At 38.8% G+C, this 23053-nt stretch overlaps 1 protein-coding gene across 14 annotated transcripts in view; it reads right to left on the bottom strand.

Moving 5' to 3' along the window:
* Positions 1-556: 556 nt before the first annotated feature.
* LOC149316771 (protocadherin alpha-C2-like) overlaps positions 557-23053 on the bottom strand; it is a 227031-nt gene continuing 204534 nt past the window's right edge. For 11 of the 14 annotated variants that reach the window (XM_089516243.1, XM_089516244.1, XM_089516246.1 and 8 more), the window contains exons 4-5: positions 2179-2485; positions 557-1945 (exon numbers count right to left, since the gene is read on the bottom strand). In XM_089516243.1, the coding sequence (XP_089372369.1) occupies positions 1939-1945; positions 2179-2485 (314 nt within the window). In that variant the 3' untranslated portion in view covers positions 557-1938. Of the gene's footprint in view, positions 2486-23053 lie in introns of all 14 variants that reach the window. The other 3 variants (XM_089516247.1, XM_089516237.1, XR_016280525.1) reach the window with 3 other exon arrangements.

Below are 23053 nucleotides of genomic sequence, written 5' to 3' on the forward strand. Positions count from 1 at the left end.
GTTGGAATGTCTACTTTGAATTCCAGCTTTATTCTGTGGAGAAAAACATGGTTTAAACATTTGAGAGCATTTCTTCACACATGCTATATGCAATGTAATACATATAATAGTCTGAATCCTGTACAGGTTCCAGTCCTTATATCAGCTATGCTTTTATGAGAGGCAAAAATTGTGGACTTCATAACTCACCCACCTCTGAAATAAAATCCTGTGATTTGCTGATTTATTGATTTAAGAAAGATATTTTACTTGTGTTTCAATTCATACACAAAAACTGGTAACTAACAGTGCTTAAAAATATTAACACTACTCCACTTGTTCACAAGCGTACAAAAAAAAATAATGATGGATTTACATTCAACAGTAAAGCTTAATGTCCACGCTAGGTAATAGTTTCATTGACATTCACATACACAAGCACAGAATAAATATTTCAGGATACTTATAAGAGCATATAGCATACATACAGTACTTGAGTTTTACATAATGAGTGATAGTTGTAGGGTCATAAATTTATAAACGCATTGATAAGTCAAACTAAAACCCAAGGAGGTCATGTGGGAGATAATAACACCAAGACACTGCACAGAGCTAGCAGGTTAGTAGATCTGCTTGTGTGAGAAAGGGTTTGCTTCAGCTTCCTCTGATGAAAATTGGTTTACAAATGTTGTGTACTCAAAGTGCAGAATAAGTAATGCAAAAAGAGAAAGAGAAAATCTTGTATTTCTTAATGCATGCAAGAGGCAGACCCCCCTCCCCCAAACCAGTGACCTGACAGAATAAAGCTGTGATTGGCAGATATAATACAGATGTTTCAGGCATTTTTTAAAGCACTTCAATAGCAGCAGTTATATTTTCTAATGGCTGTAAATTGACTTCTGTTTGGGTTAAAGGACATCGTATTTCTTTTTATTTTATTTTTTTGATTTACAGCTATATTCCCTTTATAAATAAAGATATCAAATCACAAATAGCATAGATCAGGTTTCTTTGTTTTCTTTCTTCTTTTTTGTCCTTACTTTTGCATATGTGTTATGGAAAATACTCTGACCTTTTCAGAGACATTATGTGCAAAAGAATGTTAAATAGAGTGGAAACAAGGACATAAAGGAAACATCACAGTCAGTTACATTCCTGAGATGTCAGCCCTTCCTTCCCTTGTTAAACTCCGAGGGCATGTCTGCACAGTGGTTTCAAAAGGCATCGGATGTGCCTTGGATGGACATCCAACTCCCTGCAGTACATGCATGCCAAGGTCTGGGTTGCATGACCAGTTCTGTCTACATAGCTGAATACAAGACGTGAGTATGGGAATCCCCACTCCTGCAAAGTTCCTTTATATATATATATATAAGAGATAATTTCTCACACCCCAGCACTGAGTCAAGAGTGTGGGAGGCTGCCATGCAGACGTTCCCTGAGGGACATCCTTGCTAGGAGAACAAAGGCCTTACTGTGGCAATATGGCCAATGGCTTGAAGAAGATATACTTTATAGTATCTCATAAGAATCATCTGAGTGAGTATTTATTATTATTATTATTATTTTGCTGGAGTGTGTATATAAAATATATAAAAGCTCCAGCATACTACACACTAGATTTGATGGATTACGAAAAGTCTAATTGCAATTTTAAAGATAGTTGCCCAGGCCACACAGCATTGCACGTTAATTTCACAAGAAACTTTGTTCGTGTTTTACAAACTCTTCTTGCATTGTATTAATCTGATTTCGCATCATCTAGCCATTAACCAGCACACAAGAGTTTCCAATCAGATACAGGGTGCACAATACCAAAAAATGTTTCACTCCCCCCTCCCATAAGTGTCATCAGAACAGGATCACAGGAACCACAATGCAAAGCGTCCAACCTCGCACTGGCTGTATTGTGAAGAGTCTCCTTTTCAGCGTAGGAGAAAAGAAACTTGTGTCTGCTTTTTAGATTCTGAAAACAAGCCAGAGTGGAGAAAAAGAGTTAACACCAGGCTTAATAAAGCTTTCAAGACAAAACCTGTTAAGCAATCTAGACAGACATTGTGAATTCCCTGCAGATTTTTGAAGTCTTGCACATACAGGAAATTGGTTAACAGTAGGAAGAAGCTGGGAGTTGCTACATAGGAGAAATCTTCCAAGATTACAAAAATTGGCTAAGTAGATTGTTCAGTATAAACCCCTCACTGGTCACTGTTGTCAGTGGTGCTGTTGCCCTTTTCTTTTTTCTCCTGAGCCTTGTTTCCCTTCTTCTTTTTCTTCTTTTTCTTGGTCTCCTCCTTCTTGCCAAAGGTTATGAAGTCACTTTTGTCAGTTTGGCTGTTTGGTGGGTCCTGACGAATGGAGATGATTGCAGGAGATCCTGGGATAATGAATTTGTCTGGCAACTCACCGGGACCAGGCTGCTTGGAGTTGCCAGGTCCATATTTAAAGGTCCAGCTGTTGCTGTTCACACCAGCTCCAACTGGAGGGGACACCTCACCAGCTTCAGGTTCTGGAAAAAGTCAAAGCAAATATTAAAATCCTATGGCACTAGTAGTAAACAAACAATGGACCTGTAGCACATAGCACCATGAACTTGGGCTCTTCTCATATAAGAGTCAACAATAACATCACATGCATTACATGCAGATTCCTCCAGATAGGATTTGTTCTCTCTAATTTAAAAATAAATATTTGTTGTCCTTTCAAAACACTGAAAAATTAAAGTGAAGGGGATTTCAAATCAGAATGCCAAAACATTATAATAGAAGCCAAACTCCATATGATTTGGGGATGGCAACTATTTCAGTAAAGGAAAAAGATGAAAATATGTTAGTATCTTTATAGTGCATTGTCACAATTGGAATATTACACACATATAAAAATATATTTTTAAATTTTCTCTGTCTCCAGGGACATAGAGATAAGTACCTAATTTCACACTAAATGGACTTCTAGTACCTTCACAGTAAGATCCATTCCATGGAAGGTTATATGAAAATAGTTGCATTTTTAAATCACTTCGTCTTCCTCACAAAGATTAACACTACTGCCTTGCAAAGCAGTACTTCTAAAATATGTAAGTTTCAAACTTTCAAACATAATGCAAAGGGTAACAATTTTGTTTAATATAACTACGGTCATAGTCTAAATGAATGGCAATAGGGTAAAAATCACAGTGTGGTTCAAATAATAGGATATAAAAGAAAAATACATTTGTTTTATGAATGGATCTTAAATATCAACAAAAGTTAATATATTTCATAAAGATATAACTAAATTTGGAAAGTTGAAATATATATGAAGAAATAGAATCTTCGGTTGAGATATTCAGGATAAAGGAGAGGAAGTTATTTTATGTTTAAATGTTTGTACATATATGTTTTAGAATAGTCTTTGTTGTTGTTGTATTGTTATGTCAATATGTTTTTACTGTTTTTAATAATAAAAACTTTATTTCAAAAAAATAGAATGTGTAAGTTTGAAAACAAAAATGCAACCACATGTCCTATTTCAAGAAAGCTTCTTTATCAGACACAGAATAAAACAACAGTTGGGTGCTAGAACAATTGGCTAGTCTACTGAAATAGCTGAGAGCTGGCATGGCATAGTGGTTTTGAGTGTTGTACTATGACTCTGGAGACCAGGGTTCGATTCCATAAAGTCTATTGTGTGCCCCTGGGCAAGCCATTTGTCCTATGCCTCAGGTGAAGGCAAGGACAAACCTCTGAACAAATCTTGCCAAGAAAACCCCATAGCCATAGGGTCACCATAAGTCAGAAATGACATGAAATCATACAACTTCAACTGAAATAGCCGATATATCACTCTCAATAAGCCATTTGTTGTTGTTGCTGCTGCTGCTGCTGTTATACACCTTCAAGTCATTTCTGACTTATGTGACCCTAGGGTAGTGGTGGCGAACCTATGGCATGAATGCCAGAAGTGGCCTCAGAGCCCTCTCTGTGAGCACACATGCCATCACCTCGGCACAGAGTTTGTTACTAGAAAGTCAGAGGGAAATGGCACGTTATGATAAATAAGCAGGTTTTGGGTTGCAGTTTGGGCACTCATTCTGTAAAACGTTTGCCATCAGTGCCCGAGGGAAAACCTATCACAGGGTTTTCTTAGCAGGTTTCTCCAGAGGGAGTTTGCCATTACCGCCCTCTGAGACTAAAAGAGTGTGACTTGATGAAGATCAGCCACTGGACTTCCATGGCGAGCAGAGATTCAAACGCTGGTCTCAAGAGTCATAAACCAACACTAAAAGCCCTACACCACTTTGGCTTTCTCTAACAAGTCATGGAACCAACAAATTAAAGGGCATCTACTCATTAGCCACAGCTAATGGAGGAAGCCAAAGCTGGTCACAGAAAAAACATTTTCTCACATGAACTTCATGTCATGGAAACCTCTGCAGTGTGCTCATTCCTGCACTCTCCTGCACAATGAAGAAAGCACCAGAAACTCTAAGCCACACAGAAGATAAGGGCTCAGACATATATTAAATAATGTATTGTTTAAATAATGTAATGTTAAATGTAACATATACTGCAGTCAGCCCTCCATTTTTGCAGAGGATCTGTTCCGGACCCCCCTGTGAAAATGCAAACTTGCTGATATTCAAGCCCCATTGGCTTGAATGGTGGCGCATGCCTCATTTAGTCCCCCTCCGTTTGCCCCCTGTGGATATGTGAAGGGCGTGGATTTCAAATCCATGAAAATGGAGGGGCAACTGTATTAGTTCTGCATGTAATTCAAATAGCAGCCACAGTGGAGGAAACCACTGACATGAAAACCATGAGACATGGGGAAGGGGTGCCATGCCATGATCCTGACAAAAAAATATACTCCCCTATCCCATGAGCTGCCCTTTGCTCATTGGAGAAAGCCGAAATTAACAGCAGGAGGAATTGCCTCATGGGAAAAATAGTTCTTAGAGGCAATAAACTCCTCACCTTGTATGCAATTTTCCAGTTCGTATTACACATACCTCTGTATATGGGCATAATTTAAATAATAAGAAAATATTCACACACTAGCAGTCCAATTTACAAAGCATGTCTACTCAAAAGTAAGTCCCAGTGACATCAGGTTGCTTACCCAGCTAAATGTTTTTGGCCCTAACCTTTCTGCTCTCAGCACTAGAGCATAAGTGACACTGAACAATGGGACGTATCAGTAAACATGCATTGGGCACTTTGCCTAATGGGTAGGTCCATTATTCTGTATGTGTTGACAGGAAATGAGTTTGCTTGGATCATTTTGTTTAATCAGAAAACAGTGTAACATTTTTTCTGAGTCAGTAAGTTTTTGAAAATAAAGATTTTACTAATACATGATCAAAATTATTTTCCTTTATGGCTGACAAAAAGAAAGATCTGAATAGTTGACTCGTAATATATTTCTAATATGAAAAAAAATTGTTAAAGACTTACTGTTTTATTTTGATACAAATAAAACTTCTTTTCTGCACCTTAATTATGAATTGTCATGTTGGGGGGATAATTTCAAGTTACGTTATCTAATGTTTTGCATAGTAGGTCATATAAAAACCTTACTTTACTTTGTTAGTGCTTGGTTTTGTGTGTGATTGTGACTCAAATGTTCCAGAAGTCACTTAAACACACAAGGTTCTGTCATATATCTTCAGTCGTCACTTTAACATAATTAAATATTTTTGACTGCAGATTGCGTATCGCTCTCACTTTCTGGGAATAATAAATCACACAGCTGAATGTTACATTTCTTGACATAATACAAATCATGATTCAATCAATCCTTTCTAATGCTGTACAAAATGAAAACAGTTATGGTTTGAATACTAAGTTTATTCCGTCTGTCAGATAAGAGTGCATGTGTTCATAGCCTTTCTAACCAGCAATCCTGACCTAGATCCATAGATTCTCTGAGTCTGAACAGCATCAAAATGAAATGGTAAGTGAGAGGGCAAGCAGCAGAATAGGAAAACAATGGGAATGTAAACCATGGGCTACAACTGTTTCTCCCCATCCGAGCATTATGTGCAACAATGAGTAAACCTCGAGATCTCTCTTTCTTCATTTTACTCCTTGGAATATAGTTTCTTTGCAAAGTTAGCTCTCTGCCACCAGGACCAACTGAGAGGCTAAAAAGACTGGCCAAAAGGGCTGGCATCAGGGTGGAGTGGGTGTGTGGTGGCCGCCCACCTCATGTCCTGACTGCTGTCATGCCGCCCACCTGATCAGACAGCGGGCAGTGTTGCAGCGCTCCGGCGGCGCAGCAACTACAATCCACATGCCAAATGAGTGTCGAAAAGGGTGCCCTTTTTCCGGGCCAACAAGAAGCTGCATTTTGCTACTTCTTTTTGGCCCAGAAAAATGTTGGATCAGGGCCGCAGCGTGCGGTTGCTATGGCCCCAACCCGGTGCTCAAAAGGGCAGCATGATGTCACCTCTTTAGGGCCGTCTGTTTAAGCCCCGAGTACACTCCACAGCTCTTCTTCCTCTAAACGGGAGTAGTGCAGTTGTGATGGGGGTGATGATGAAGCATCCATGCAAGGCATTATCATCAGAGAGAGTCACCGTTTCCCAGAATTTATGTACCCATTCTGTGGTACATTTGCCACCCAGATTATCTCACTGCACATTATCATTAGTCATGATTCTGTAGTCTTTCTATTGTAATTCCTTTGGCGATGAGAGGCAGGCCAGTAAAGCTTCACAGTTATACTAAACCAGGGTGGGTTAAGTGCAACCTTGCGGCCACGTGAGGCCCACAAGCAATTTTTAGGGCCTCAACATGTCCAGAGTAAGGGAAGGTAGATGCTGCAACAATTTACCTTTTAAAATGGCACAAGGTACTCTGTACTGTTTATTTTTTAAAAAAATATATTATTAAAATTTATTCATCCATACATTAATATACAATACATAATTCTCCCTCCCTCCCTCCCTCCCTCCCTCCCTCCCTCCCTCCCTCCCTCCCTCTGTGTGTGTGTGTGTGTGTGTGTGTGTGTGTGTGTGTATCTCCTACATTCTATTACAATTTGTCTAAATATCTTTAATATACCACCTCAGTGCTCCCCTCCCACGGAGCCATTTTCACCCTTATATTCCATCCAAAATCTCAGTTCCTCTTATGGAGGTAATCTTCCATCTTCTTTTCTCAATACTTTCTCGATAAATTATTTCCAAATTCCACCAAAATCACTTCTTTTCCACAATCCCTTTTTTACTTTCAATTTGCATGTCAATTTATCATTAATCACTAATTTCCATACCCCTTTATACCAGTCCTCCAATTCTACAGTTATTTTCATTTTCCAACATCTTGCTATAATTAATCTTGCTGCTGTAATCAAATTTGTTACCAAATCTTTTTCTTCTTTTTTCCATTTCTCTGAGTTATATAATGATAATAATACTATATCTGGACTTCTATCTATGTTTATATTCATAATACTTTCTATTTCTATTATCACTTTTTCCCCAAAATTTTTGTATGCATTTACATTGCCACCACATATGCATATATGACCCTACTTCTTCACAACCTGTCTAGCAAGTTTTTGAATTATTCTTATCAATATTATGTAACCTCACTGCTTCACACACACACACACACACACACACACACACACACATATATATATGAAACAGAAGTAGATTTTCCCCACTCTTCATATGTGTGCGTGTTTTGTTCTATTTTTCAGAGGTCCAGTGGCCCATGGAGCGTCCCAGGGCATAAAAGTAGCCCCCAGACGTGCCACACTTCAAAACCATTACTATCTTATGCAGCAATCTGATCATGTCAGGTTGGTTTATGCTTTAGTGAGGCCATTCCATCTGTCCTAGTGATCATGATTTTGGATGGAGATGGTTCTCAACATCTCAGGGCAGGTAGCTGAGATCTTTTTGGGCCCCAGGAGCCAGTCCCTTGAATTCAGCAGGGTTCTGGGCCAGCTGTTGAAATGTTCTATGTACGATGGATGTATGCTAGTACAATGACAAGGCATTTGAAATAAAACCAGCAGGAGCACGGAGGTGGCATTTGAAGGAAGAACAAGAGGGACAGTTTTAAGAAGAGGGAAGAGAGTGTTAGAGAGGCATCTGAAGAACAGGCTCTTTGGTTGCTTTCTTAAGCTGGAAGCTGTTCCTTTGACTATCCAAACAGTGTCACATGAAACAGCCAAGGTCAAAGTCAGGATTTGGAAGATGAGGGAGGATAGGTATATTTCTCACACTTAATGGTGTGTTGTGTTACTTTGTCCTACTCTGAGATATATTATGGTTTGAAGTTTGTTTATTTGTTTATTTATTTATTTTATAGTATTTCTTTATCAATCCCAGCCCACGGGGGGACCTGAAGCAGTTAAAAAATACAACACTTTTCCAAAATACATTAAAATACTCTTTAAAACTCCTAAAAACAGTCTAAAACCAATCCTAGAATCCACTTTTGAAACAGATAAAACAGCAGTTTCAAACCCTGAATGCCATGCAGAGCAGCACTGTTTTGGCTGCCTGCCAGAAGCTTAAAAGGTCTGATCTGGCAACCCTACATCAAGAAAGGGCTGGAGAGAATTTTCTTCCCAATGTGCCAACTTTCTACAGCCCCCCCCCTAATTTGTTTCCCCTATGTGTTCAGTAAATGCTTGAGTAGATGGAGCCTAATTTTTCTTACATTACCCACTGTAGGCCGCCATCCCTTGTCAGAAGTTGCTGGGAGAAGTGACCAGAAGACCACTTCTGTCTCCTACCTTCCCTTCTCATCTTGTCTTACTTTTTGCCACCACTCCTCTCTCTCTCTCTCTCTCTCTCTCTCTGTGGCATTTTCTGTCACCTTATGCCTCCTTCTCTTGCTTCTTCCACCCCACCACTGAATCTCTCACCATTTCCCTCCTTTCCCTCTCTTGCCTCAATTTGCATCTTCACCATGTCTTTTTCCTTGCAGTCCCCCACTTGCATAGCTCATCCTCCTTTCCCACCCTCCATTTTCCCTCATCTTCCACTATGTATAGTCAAATCGGCACAGTATATTGGTTACAATAAACAGATGGATCAATGGGGAAGTATGTGGGGAAAGGGTTTGAAATGTACTTTGAGTCATGATTTAAAAGAAAAATTGTATAAGATGCTGTATCACTGGTATTTAACTCCAGAAAAGTTTTCCAAGATGTATAAGGATATTTCTAATGTGTGCTGAAAACTCAGGAACTTTTTATCACATGTGGTAGACTTATGAAAGACCAAATAAATAAATAATCTGGATTCAAATACACAAAATGATGAAAGATATATTAAAATTTTAAATTCAACTGAAAACTGAAATCTGACTTTTTTTTCCTGCTTGGACCTCTGGAAGAACAAATGGAAAAAAGACTAGGAAGATCATGATAACATGAGCCAGACAGTTGTATGCAAAACACTGGAAAGACTTGGTCATTCCTTCTCAAGAAGAATGGTTTATAAAGCTTAATGAATTTGCAGAAATTGATAAGTTGACTAATCTTATAAGAGTGGGAACTATAGAGTTTTTCAAAGATGAACAGAAATTAGTGATCAATTATTGCAATAAGAAATGGGCAGTTTAAGATTTGCAGAATGCCATTGATTGTAGTGTGTCATTTATTAACAATTAACATTACTATTAGAATTTAGTTAATTTTTCATTATTATTTTTCATAGACGAGATCGGAGAAGTAGAATCAGAATTAGAATTAGCAGAGTTAGTTGATACCATGAACAGATAAGTTAGAAGTCATTTGTTAACCCCTGTCCTTTTAAGTTAATATAGTAGCAGTGTGTAGGTTTTTTTGTAGATGTAGAAGTAGATAAGGGTTTGTTTGGTAATGTAACGGTGTAACTGTATGTGTTTGTTTTATATTAAGAAACCTGTTTGTGTTTGAATAATTAAAAAACCAACAACAAATGGACACCAATTGACATGTCTAGAAACCAGATGAAACCTGGCTAACTGGTTGACATAGTAACCCACCTCTGAAGACTGCCTCAGGAACAGAGGGCAGGTGGACTCAATGGAGAGGCCATCTGCAAACCAAGACAGAACGTGAGCGGTGGGAGTTGCGATGCTGATGAAGGTGGCAGTTGATGATGCAGATGGTGGTGATTTGGGGGTAACTGTGTATCTTCTCCTACTTCTGGTAGCAAGAGAGCTCACTGGAGATGGCAAATGGTTCTTTGGTGAATATGCTGGAAATTTTGTTTCCACCAGCCACAGGTGCATCATAAAAGACCTCTGGATACTCTTGACTCTGAGTGTTAAGGCAGAAGGTGCCAGAATGTCTTACTATAAGAGAAGTTAACATCCAAATTCTATAAGGTGTCCAACTATAAATTCAGACTACAGAATTTTACTTAGTGTATTAATTTAACTGAATTAAATTGAATATGGATGTGTATGTTATTTTTACATGGATGTACATTATTTCATTTTAATTTTAAAATGTCCAACAATATACAATTAATTGCATTTGGGTTATTTTTTTTTAAAGCTTGCTTGAAATGTGCAAGATCTAATCTAAATTTGGACCCCGAGTCCAGTTAATATAATCCCAGAGCAGGATCTGACACTGTGGCCCTATCCTGTTCATTTCCATGGGGTAAGTGAAGAAGAACTACCCACTTGTGGGATTCTGCCCACATAAATATCCTTGGCATAGAATAATGGAAGTTTTCTACCCAACTTGCCCTCATTATAAGATTCTTTTTTTTCCCCCCAGTCTGTAACCTCATTCAGCTAGTGAAAATGGTTTTTGCTTGTAATCCATTTTAAATGAAGCCTAATAGAACAAAGCTGACCATACAGAGTGACAGGTAAAAATAGCCTAGAATTGAGACGCCTCAACAGGCAGACAAGATGGTTGCTTATTGAACTCGAAGTGAAGTGCCACTCAGTCAGCCATTCAGGGCTTTGGCAGCAATGCCAGAAAGAGTGTTTTTCTTCCTCCACCTCTTTTTACTGACAGAATCTCTTTCTGGGTATGGGAAGAGGGGGAAGGAGGAGGATGGTGACATGTACAAGCTCTTGTAGTCTCCATAGAGCTCAAAGGTTGCAATCTGTCATTTCCTAGGAACAGGTGGGGCTCACTCTACATAATGAAAACTATATTGCCAGCACCATGCTTTGTCTTTGCCTCATATACCTCTGTTGCTTTTCTTTAATAAATCTCTGTCATTAGAAGAGAAACGGTTTTAAAATGCAAGAGCATTTCAAGGACTGAGACAGTACAGGCTTTTACCATGTTCCTCCTTTTCCCAGCAGAAACATTTTTATCTTTGTGTGGCACATTTAATCCAGACAGTCACAAGTTCATATGGCATTCATCATTTCATCCCTTCCCTCCTTCCTTCCTAAGGACTTATGACACCTGGTGCTTTTAAGATGCCATTCAGACAAAAGCTTTTACCTAAACCACATTTAAAGAGACATATTTCTGATGCTTCAATTGTTTAAGCCATTATCCAAAGTATGAATAAATACTATATATATTAAAATCATGAGTAAGGGTCAGTGTAGAATAATTTCATTATTACAAACATGCATTTAAAAAAAAAAGAACCAGAAAGAGTGCAAGGAACGCGGGCAAAAAATTGCAGACTGAACCCAATTTCTCCTCTCTCCTGCCTTTGTTTATGCTATGCTGACTGCTGCTTTCCCCTCTGGCTGGCATGATGAATATTCACAGCTACAGAGGAGTCCTACATTCTGCAGACTAATTCTGGAACAGCTAGCAGAGTGCAAAATATTGCATGCTTGCTGAGAAACAAGTGTGTGTGTGTTGTGTCCTATGCTCTCTGCAAGTATTCTGAATGCACTGATATTCACTAAGCCTTTTCTGTATTAAAACATCCATGCAGTCTTTTGCTGTTGCTCATCAAGAACAATAATAAATATCGGAACTGACAGCAAAGGATGAGAGGGAGGCTGAAAAATTCGTATCACATCCTGCTAGCCCCAGCTTTAAAGAACAATTTGTGTATCTTAAGCAGGAATCAATAGACCAAGCCTCGCTCTCTGCATTGGTTTACGTTATTCATACGATAAAGAGATGCAACAGGCAACTCCTCCTTCAAGACAGTTCACTGCTTGTACAGGTTACTTCATGTGTCATCCTTTGGCAAGGAAATCTAGTTCATCTCTCCACTCATAAAAGAAATGTTTTTGAGTTCAGTGGGATCTTTTCCCACTGTAAATGTGCACAGGATTATAGCCTATGCTAAGGCAATTGCAATAAGTAAGAAAGAGTAAAATGAGTCATAATGTTTGTGTGATCCTATAAAATTCTTAATTATAGTTCATTAATCCAAAATAACTACCATTGCATATTCCTGTACTTATAGCAATAAGGATTGCCAACAATGTTCTAGCCCTGCTTCTGCTCCTTTAGTAGCAGCCTGATACATACAGAAATTTAGCAAATGAAATTTCTCCAGTTGTCTATTTGTGAAAAGAGAGGATTCATTCCAGTTTAGAAAAAGCTAACAGGGGTCCATTTTACCATCTTAGAAATGAAGCTGAGCACTCAAGACAGAATTGGTTTGTAACACAAAATCAGCAGCCTTCTCTGCAATGCCTGATATTCTCCACATTTAAAACAACAAACTCTTCTCTAGATACCTCTCCAAAATTGTGATTGTTCTTCAGATCTTAGCCATTCCCATGCACACTTTCAGCCTTACCGTTTCATCTTTACTATGGGTGGGCAATGTGTGGTCTCTTTTTGGACTACAATTCCCATCAGAATTAGCAAGAACTGCCAAAGGCAATTAGGAATGTAAATCCTCAACTATTTTATCCTTGTATGAGAGGGTAAAGAGCTACAGTAGTTTTCTCCCTGCTGTAGAAGTATACTGCAGAGGAATTATTATGTGGAGAAAAAGATTTCTTTGTGTAATGTATAATATGCTGAATTTTTTGTGATATTAATGTATTTTTATCTCATTTTAAATTTATATGAGGGTTTAACTGCTGTTTAAATTTTATATACTGTGGATTTTAACTAAGCTTGTTTAAATCTGTTGGAAGTCACATCTAGTCCTAAACTGGGGGGAAAGTGGGGAGCAGCAGCAGCCACTGCCTGAAGCAGCCTATTGTTGTTGTTGTTGTTGTTGTTATTTAGGGTGGCCTTTGACTTTTAAGTTACTGTACAGAAGAATATTTTTAATTGAGTTTGTTATGCTGTTGTTGTTTTTTAATTGTATGAAATACATTTTCCGTGTACAGTTGTCCCTCCATATTCCCTAGGGTTAGGGGAACAAGACCCCCATGAATATGGACAAACGCAAATAGCAAAAACACTGTTTTTACCTGAGAAGACACCTCTCTAGGAATCTCTAGATCCTCCAGTGCAACTCTGTGGTCAATGTCCAACATACACTGACCATAGAATGGCACTGGAGTAGCTACAAATGGTCTTTCAGTGCAACTTTTAGTTAAAGTTGACCACAGAGTTGCACTGGAGGACCTAGACAGTCCTAGAGAGAACATATTAATGAAATCCGTGAATAATCAAAGCTGCAAATATCAAAGCCGCAAATATGGAGGGATGACTGTACTTTGTTTTAAACCTGATGGAAGCCACCTCAGGTGAGAAAGGTGAGCTATAAAATAAAATAAAATAAAATAAATTTGAATAGTCTGACTCTAGTTGGGGCTAACACTGTATTTAGTCCAAAACAAGTGCAGAATATAAGCAATGCAAAACCAACAACAGTGCCAAGATTATTACTGTTGTGTCATTAGAAGAAATTCAGGAGATGAAGCATTTCCTAGCATGCTGGGAAAACTGTAATCCACTGAATTCTCGCTTGTCATCGGATCATTACAAGCACAGGAGCACTGCCTGAAACATTATAGTAGCCCTGACATTATTTTATCCCTCACTGTAGCTGTCTGTAAATGAATATTCACCGATCCTATGTCCCCTGCTACTTAAAGGAAAGTACATGAGGAAATTATAGGTTTTTCTGGTGTGCTTCTCAACCTACCCATTGATTACCATTTGATTTATGGTGGGCCACACCAGCAGTGACACCACCATATACTCTTATGGCAAATCATTAATGAAATTAGTCCTATAATATATGTTTGTAATAATGACTAGTCCCCAGTTTAATAGACTGAAGACTAGTCTAAATTAGGGGGGCTTCCTCCTAAGGGAAATGTGGCAGAATTTATCTTCTCCTAGAACACAGTTATCAGAACAAAGTTTTAAAAATAAGAGCATGCAGAGACTAAAACAGTTCAGATAAGAGAAAAACATTGTGTTATGTGGAAATATGATATATGGACATAACGTAGCTTTGCTTGTGTCAACGCAGGTCTGTCAATTTCTGAAACAGCCTTTTAAGTAGCAATCTGATCTGCAAAAATTAATAGATACAGATGTATACCTTCAATGATTCTGCTAAATGAGGGCCTGCTTCCACCAACTGGCCACCGTAAGGATGATGAACTGGGGTACAGCTTAGTATCTGGCAGCTGGAGTGCAAAAAAGTGCAATAGGAGAACCAATGATAGCCAGTCCAATGCTAGGTTTCCAGTGTGGTGAAGTGCCACTGGCCAGGCCATATTTACTACATCACTTTGTGTTTCGACCATCAAAGCTACACATGAACCTCTTTAATGCCTTCCACTTATCTTCCATTGCCTTTCAGTAAGACTATTTGCTATTTGAGCTGGCTGTCAAGAGCAGGTGAGGAGAGAGAAGACATGGTGCTGAGAGCAAGCCATTTTTCTCTCTCACACGAGCAAGTTGCAGGTATCTGGGCACTGCAGATATGGTTGGCTGCAATTTCCATGGGCGCAGCATCTGGAAAACTGCTTTTGTAATCATGGGAATTGCTAACAGCAGAATCTGTGATCAGCCACTTAGGCTGTTTGCATTATGTGTGCCTGAAAACAGTTGGGGTTGTTTCCTTGCATGAAAAAACATCTATGAAATGAATTGAAATATCAGTAAGAGGATTTATTTAGAAAGTCTGAAAATCACCCTGTTTTATTTCTCCTGTTGCAGATAAGATTATGTCCTTCCCTTCCTGCTCTGTGTGATCCTGTTGCACACAGTACAGTTAGCACACAATATTAGGCAGGCATTGTATTCCTTTCTTTACCTAAGGGAGGTGGGAATGTGAGAAAACAACTGAATGGTTCCTTGGGGAACAACCCATCTGTTGCCGTAACTTACACAGTCTTTGTTCATTCATTACCCCCTTCTTATAAGGGGGAAGATAAGTTTACATGTCTGTTGTACGTACAGCTAAGACAATAAAATAGCATTGTGCATCCACTGTCTGAATGCAGTTGCCCCTTATGATAGAGAAAGAAACTATATTTAGAATTTTCATATAGCTATATACACAGGATGTGTATGTATGTATGAATGTATATATGCACATACACACACGTGTGTGTGTGTACACGTAGATATAGCAATACATGTTATGTGCCTTCAAATTGTTCAATTTCTTGTTGTATGCCTTCAAGGTAAGCCTAAGGAGTTTTCTGGGCTGAGAGTGTGTGACTTGCCCAAGGTCACTCAGTGAGTTTCCATGGCCAAATGGCTAATCAAACCCTGATCTCCAGAGTCATAGTCCAGTGCTCAAAGCAGTACAACACACCTGATCATACAGTACATTCCTGTTAGTCATAAAGCATTGGCATTCTTGGTTTCAATTTCCCTTTTATTTGTTGGATTGTGTAGGAAAAGCTTCTTGTTCTACCTTTTTTGTAGAAGCCTTTTGTTCTGCCCTTTCTTCTACATCTTTGGATTGGTTATTATAATAGTTCTCTCTGTACCTATGCACAAGCCACTGAACAGTTGCATTCAGGATTCTGAACCTATTTCTGTCACATTTTAGTTTTGCTTCTCACCTAGCCTTAACTCTCTGAAGAGTTGTATCTATGACCCACTGAGGCTTTTCTTTCTTTTTGGCTATAGATAATGGAATTTTTTACATTCTCCCTTGACAATATCCCTGGCTTTGGTTCAAAGTTCTTCTGGCTCCCAATAAATTTGCCTTATTAATGAAAATCTATTTTTTTACATGATCTTTAAATTTTACAGGGAACTTCTTCAGGATTTATTTTGGCACAATAATTTATTTAGTGTGCTTCTTTAGTTTTACTCTCATTTTTGATATTAGAAATTAATTTTCTATGCTATAATCTCCTCCTCTTCTTGCTTTTGCAGAGAGAATTGAGCTTTTCCATGTTGTGCTTCCAGTTAAGTATTATAATTTTTGTATTGGCTATCTGGTGATTTCTACATATATAGGGGCAGAACAGACCACCCCGAAAGGGCAGTCTGTAGGTGCCCAATTTTGGTCCGCAGCATTGCCGCAGCAACCAAACCACACGGCAATGCTGCGGACCAAAAAAGGAGCTGCCTAGAGCAGCTCCTTTTGGGGACATTGTAAGGGCAGTATTGTAGGCTTTATGACGTCGCTTCCTGTGCAACGCCCACACATCATACACATGCCCCCGTGTGGGTGGCACGGCATTGTAATGGCGCCAGCCATACATCATACGGCTCGGCATCATCTGTTTGGTGCGCGCTGCTGAGCCTTACTATTGCCTATTTTCTTCCATTTCTAGACATGTCTACCTTTTCAGATCCTTGCCTGTTTTATTTCAGCTCTTGTTTTCCTATGTCTCTTGCTATTTGTGGGACAGCACCAGTCCAATCCAGAACTTTCTCTATTGGCTTTATATCTCATCTGACTGATTTTTCCATGCCATTGGGCACTGAAACAATGTCCTAATTAATGTTTGCTGTTGAAAACAATAGCTTCTACACAGCTTGCACTGTGTTCAGTTAAATGTTCCAGGAGCTTATTGCATTAGTCCACTGTACTGGTTTGGCTGAATTCTCTCAAATGTTTGACAATCATTACATGACGTGGCTCCACATCACACTTTAGGATATTGTAATACTTTTAGAAGTATTACTGAGATGTCAAACTCAGCTTTTTGGGATTCAAGAAATCTTCTTCAGGCTAGATAGTACAGAATTTATGAGTGAAGGGAAGAACAATGAAAAGAGTCCAAAACTCAGTCCAGAAGTTGTCTCATAACTGCAAGCATCATCTATGACTTCCAAGTTCAAAACTGAAGAGCCTCAGTAAAGAGGCAAAATATTAGAGTATCTGTTTACATAGCTCTCATCCATGTACATAAGACGTCTTAACATCCCATGTACAGTTCATAGTCCTGGATGCTAAACCTGTGGGTCTTAAGATGTCATTGATCATCAGTCCTATCATGGCTATAGTGGGGAAGACTATTTGGAGCAGCATTTCATTGACATCTGTGTAACGCTGAAGGTTCTGCAGCACTATTGTATGTGAATGATGTGGACATATGATGAAGAAAACGTGACTATCCTAATAATATCTTCCTGGCATTCACGGAGAGCAGATATGGTTGCAAGCCTGGTATTGTCATCATGGTGTTAAAAGAACAGACCACTTGAGACTGCCAGTGGTAGCTCATGCGAATGAGTGTATGGAAGGGAACTATTTCCCTCCATGCAGAAAATATCAAAGCATGTACTCTGGCAAGCTACATTTCAATGTGTCATTTTTCAAACCGATAATATGAGCAGCAACTGGCAGCATATAGTGATAACTCTTTCACTGTACCATTTTTAGGCAGAAAGAAGGGGTTGGGAACAAATTAAGGAGGCCACCAAACATACTACTCTTGGTCCTCTCAGCAGCCATGGTTATTATTTCCCAGAAACCCTCTGAGCAATGGGACATCACAGCAGTACTTAAGACTTATATATGGGTCACCACTTTTGATTTCCTGGAAAACATGACCTATACGGTGGTTTAGGGAGCTGGGTATGTTTAGCTTGGAAAAGAGACGTTTAGGGGATGATATGATAGCCATGTTTAAACAGCTGTAAGGGTGTCATATTGAAGGAGGAGTAAGCTTGCTTTCTGTTGCTCCAGAGACTAGGACCTGAAACAATGGATTCAAACTACAGGGAACTACAGGGAAAACATTAGGAAGAACTTCCTGATAGTAAGAATTGTTCAACAGTGGAATGCGTTGCCTCAGAGTATGATGGAGTCTCCTTTGCAGATTTGTAATCAGAGGCTGGATGGCCATCTGTCAGGAGTGCTTAGATTGTGTATTCCTGCATGGAAGGATTGGACTGGACATCCCTTGTGGTATCTTCCAACTCCTATGATTCTATAAATCAACTATCAAACACAATAAGATCAAAGCAGTGTTCTCTACGGCAGTGACTGACAAACTACAAACTTGTTGGATCTTTCTTTCTCACTTGAACCCAAGGTTCAGCAACATAATTTGGAAAGGAGAGATCATCCATTTAGAACTGAGAGAAGACATGCCTTTCTCTTTTCAGTACTAGAACTAGAGTTTATTTACACAATACCCCACTACTTTTCTTTACTTTTAGAAGTCTACTTTTGGGGATGGGTAGGGCTTATCATTGTTCTAATTGTTAAATTATGGGAATTCGGGAGCTCTTGTTGATGTTCCATAAATAATCCAGAGATGTGCATCCCAACCTCCCTTGTGCCCACCCCATTTCTACAGGAGCAGCTACAGTAGAATCAAAGGTGAGAGCTCAGAAACTGGATTCCCTGGTTTTTATGCTTCAAGCATTTACAAATGCTAGAGATATAGCTGCTGCATGACATATCATCTGTTATAGTTTTTCTGGGGGCTGCACAACTGCTCTGAATCCTATGCTCTGTTAAGAGTGTGGTGGTCATGTATTATTTTGTTGGAGGCTATTTCATTTGCTGTTAATGGTGTTTTTAGTTGTTTTCATATTATGCTTTAATTACTTTTTTGTTTTTGAACTATATAAAATTATTATGATTACTGTTAGCTCCCCTGAATGCTATGGTGGGAAAATGGGACATAAGTAAAATATGATGATACAGCATTGCTCAGGGGAGCTCTGAGGGCAGGAGATCAATGTTCAATGGGGTTTACTCCCTAGAGGAGGTTAAGGCTGTTGTAAAAGAAGATTTAGGGCATTGCCTCCTCTCCATTTTTTGTTTCATTAGCATTTTAAGGTGCAGCCACAGAACTATGCAGCTCTCCTATGGAGTCAGATTTGGCAGAAACTCAGAAGTGCAAGAAGGTTCTCGTCTTTCTGACAATAAGTAAGTCACTTAATGTTAGCTATTTTCTATCACCTCCTGTTAGGAACTCATCTCATTAATATTCTTCTTATGAATGTACTACAGGCATAAGGCACCTATTCATATTGCAATGGGAAACAGAGGAGCATTAATTAGACAGGATGGGTAGCTGCTGAAGAGCACACACCCATATTTATCTCCCATCCATCCACCAAGAGATTCCTCTAGGATTGTTTTTTTGCCAGGGAGGCAGTCTGGTTCCCAGTTCTTCCAAAATACAAAAATGCCTGAGACTAAGCTTAAAACCAAACTTCTCAGATGCTAAATTTATGCTCAAAATTGTGGTGTGGGGAGAACACAAGAGTCATTCTGTGCATGACAGAGTATATGTGAGAAAACACAAGAAAACAGAGAATGATTTCAAAGAAGTTAAAAGTGGGGTAAATATGGCCCCAGCTATTTTTTTAAAGACTGAAAGTAACAAGGGAGGTCCTGTTAGTATCCAACTTTATTTTATTTTATTTCTCCTCCCAAGCTTCCTTTGGGATAATATTATCATAGCATCATTCCAGGCAACCACTATTTCACATGCAATGACTCTGAAATCTTTGCTTGTGGTGAGGAATTAGCATGGTTCTAAGGAAGGACTGTTGGGATGGAATGGAGAATGAAGGATGTGAAGAATAGAAAGGCCCCCCCCCCTTCCAAAATTTGTAGTGACTGTCTCTTGCTAAACTTTCTGACTACAATGTGAGAATATTCTCACTCTCAAATTGCCCAAATATGCGCCCCACAATTCTATGCTTGCAAAAGCGCTAGAAAACCACTGAAACAGATTCTACCAATGTCACCATCAAGGAATCCCAGACACCTGAATTTCATGCAGGCAATGACTGGATATTATTTAAAACAGTAATACAAATTTCTCTCTCTAATTACTTTAAGAGCTTTTTCTTTTTCATAATCTGCTATCCTGAGATGATAATCCTTTTTCTCTTCTCAATCTCTAATTTGTTAATACGATCAAAGGGTCAGTCCAAGGCTGGAGTGAATTCAGAACATTAAAACACTGGGAGGATTAAAGGCCTTAACCTTAACTCTCATTTTGTCACACCCCAAATGAGGACTTGCATGAACAACAGACTTGTTATTTTCACTAGTGATGAAGAACTCCAGCCCCCAAATACTCAATAAGCAAGGATGCCACTGGTGCTCAAGATCACCACTGTGTGGAGTTCTGAAGGTGTTTACCATCAATGAAATACTTTAGCAGTTGTGACATTTTGTGGGATATGTTTATTTACATTTCTGTCCTCAAGTGTGCAACCAGATTTCTGGCTGGCTTTCTATTTATCATTGGTGGAAACAAATCTATTAATGTTGTAAAGGCAGGGCAAGGGCAGGTGACTCTGTTATCCTATGGACCCTCTTAAAGTTCTGTGGAAGTTTTTGAAACACATGACTCTTTCAGAGGGAGCAAAAGTGCTGGGAGCTGGAAGTAACTGCATTTGCTACTATACATCTTGTTGGGTTTTTAAAAGATCCAAATGATGCTTTTTCAATCATGCTGTTTCTCCTCCTTTTTGGATGTATTCCAAAATATTTGGTTCCTGCCTAAAATACCAAGGTTTTGTTTTGTTTTTTTTAAAAAACTGATATATTTAGTCATTACGTTAATAGTATGATGTGTCCAATCTCTCACCTTCTTCCATATTTTAATGATGGTTCCACCTTCTTGCCTATTACCCTTATCCCTATCCCTTGCCTCCTTTTTATGTTTCTATTTTAATCTAATTCTTGCTAGAGACATAATGGTACAGCAGGAGAGTCCTGTGCTCAGAAAAACTGGCCAATTTCAACTTGGGCTGAAGAGTGGAGATTGGAGAAGAGAGAGGGATACCATTGGAAACTTTTCTCAAATTGACAAACATATGTGTATGGGGACTATCTTCCTAAGAAACAAGTGCTTACTGCTGTTGTGCTAAAGTGCTAAAAACATTTATAGTTATACTGCAAAAGTGGTGAACTATAAGGCACTGGAGGAGACTGTTTATGGGGAAAGTGCATGCGTACTGGGGATGATCTTGCTGTGAAGAAACAAATACAGCAATCACAGAACTATATGTTATGACTAACAATATGCTTTTAGATCATTTTTTAAAAAAAAATAAAAACAAAATTAAGGATGCATTAGAGAAGAAACAGGAGACTGTATGGGTATTGCAAATGCTGGAAAAACATCTAGGGGATCTGAAGGGTTTGGACATACCAACATCTAATATCAGAATCAGCATCACAAGTGAGATACTCACAAACTAATATGTGCCACCTCTCATTTAAAAAAACAGCCAGGGAAGCTTTTGGATGAGGAAGTGACAAAAAGTGTCAAGAAGAATCAATAAGCCACATTAAATTCTAAAATATAAAATGGCACAAATCACCAGCCTGGATGAGCCCATAGTTCAATAAAAAATATTAACTTTTTAAAAATTATTGGGCTATCAAGAATTTTTGAAGGAGAAGACAGAAGAGAGCACAAAATAAACATTTAAAATACAGAGGTATCTGTAGATCAAAAGAAGTTACAGTACCACTCTATTCTGCTTTGGTCAAAAAGATGTTGATAAGCTAGAGCATGTCCAGAGGAGGGCAACCGAAATGGTGAAAGGTCTGGAAATGATGCCCTATGAGGAACAACTTAGGGAGTTCTATATTTTTAGCCTGAGGAAGAGAAGGTTAAGAGGTGACATGATAGCCATGCTTAAATATGTAAAAGGATGTCATATTGAAGTTGGAGAAAGCTTGTTTTCTGCTGCCCCAGAGACTATGACACAAAGCAATGGGTTCAAACTACAGGAAAAGAGATTCCACCTCAACATCAGGAAGAACCTCCTGCCAGTAAGAGCTGTTTGTTATGTATATTTACCACAGGTGTGTACAGTTGATCAATTCTGACCTAATGTGTGTTTTTTTAACCTCAAAAACCTGACTTTTACAAACATATGTATCTTGCTATACCACTTCTGGAAACACTATTTTGATGTATTATGTCAATATACCCACACTGCTGGCACAAATCCAATGGTAGAAGGGCCAAAAGGATGGGTGTCTGGGGAGAAGCAGATTTATTCCAACTCCTGTTGTTTGCCTTTATACTTAAAAATATGTTGGCATAAAGCTATATAAACAAAAAAAAGGAGGTAAGCTAAAGCTCACCCACCATTTTGTCTAGAGTTATCCAGTAATTGTATTTACTTGAACAGAAGAACGAGGAAAGAGTGTCTGCAGTTGTGCTTGGAAATAAATAGGAGCCCTGAGCTGCACTGCTGTGTTGGTTCCAGTGGCTGCCTGCTTGCTGATATTCCATCTCTTTGTTTGTAAATACGTTTCTGGATTAAAGAATTTTAATGGTTTACAGTGTTTTTGTGTGGGTTTTTCAGGCTATGTGTCCATGTACGATCAGAGTTTCTTTCTGACGTTTCGCCAGCATCTGTGGCTGGCTGGCATTACAGTGTCTTTTATAGTCTCTTTTTTCAAAAGCTTGGTTTGAACTTAAAGATTTTAAGCTTACGTTACTACAAGAATATGATACCTCACTGCAGTACCTCAGAAGTGCAATGGATGCTGGAACTGTGAATATAATGTCACTGAATTGTGGCACACATGCAGTAAGCATGATAAAATGGCAAGCTTCAGCTTCTCATCACTGAAAGCATGCTGCTGCTGCTGTTATTATTACTGCAGCATCCTAACAAATGAATGAATAGCTATTTATATCACTTCCTGCTGACACAAAGAATAGTGAACGCTTCGTCCAAAGTCATGCACAAACAATCAGGCACTGGAATTTCAGGAAGGACTTAGAAGTGCAGAAAGCCCACTTTTACAAATCCACCATACCCAGAGAGAATATAGCCAAGGGATATTTGGGATGCTATGTGTAAAGTC

The sequence above is a fragment of the Sceloporus occidentalis genome, unplaced genomic scaffold, assembly GCF_023333645.1.
Source record: "Sceloporus occidentalis isolate IW3139 unplaced genomic scaffold, rSceOcc1.0.p SCAF_3, whole genome shotgun sequence".
Classification (NCBI taxonomy): Eukaryota; Metazoa; Chordata; class Lepidosauria; order Squamata; family Phrynosomatidae; genus Sceloporus; species Sceloporus occidentalis.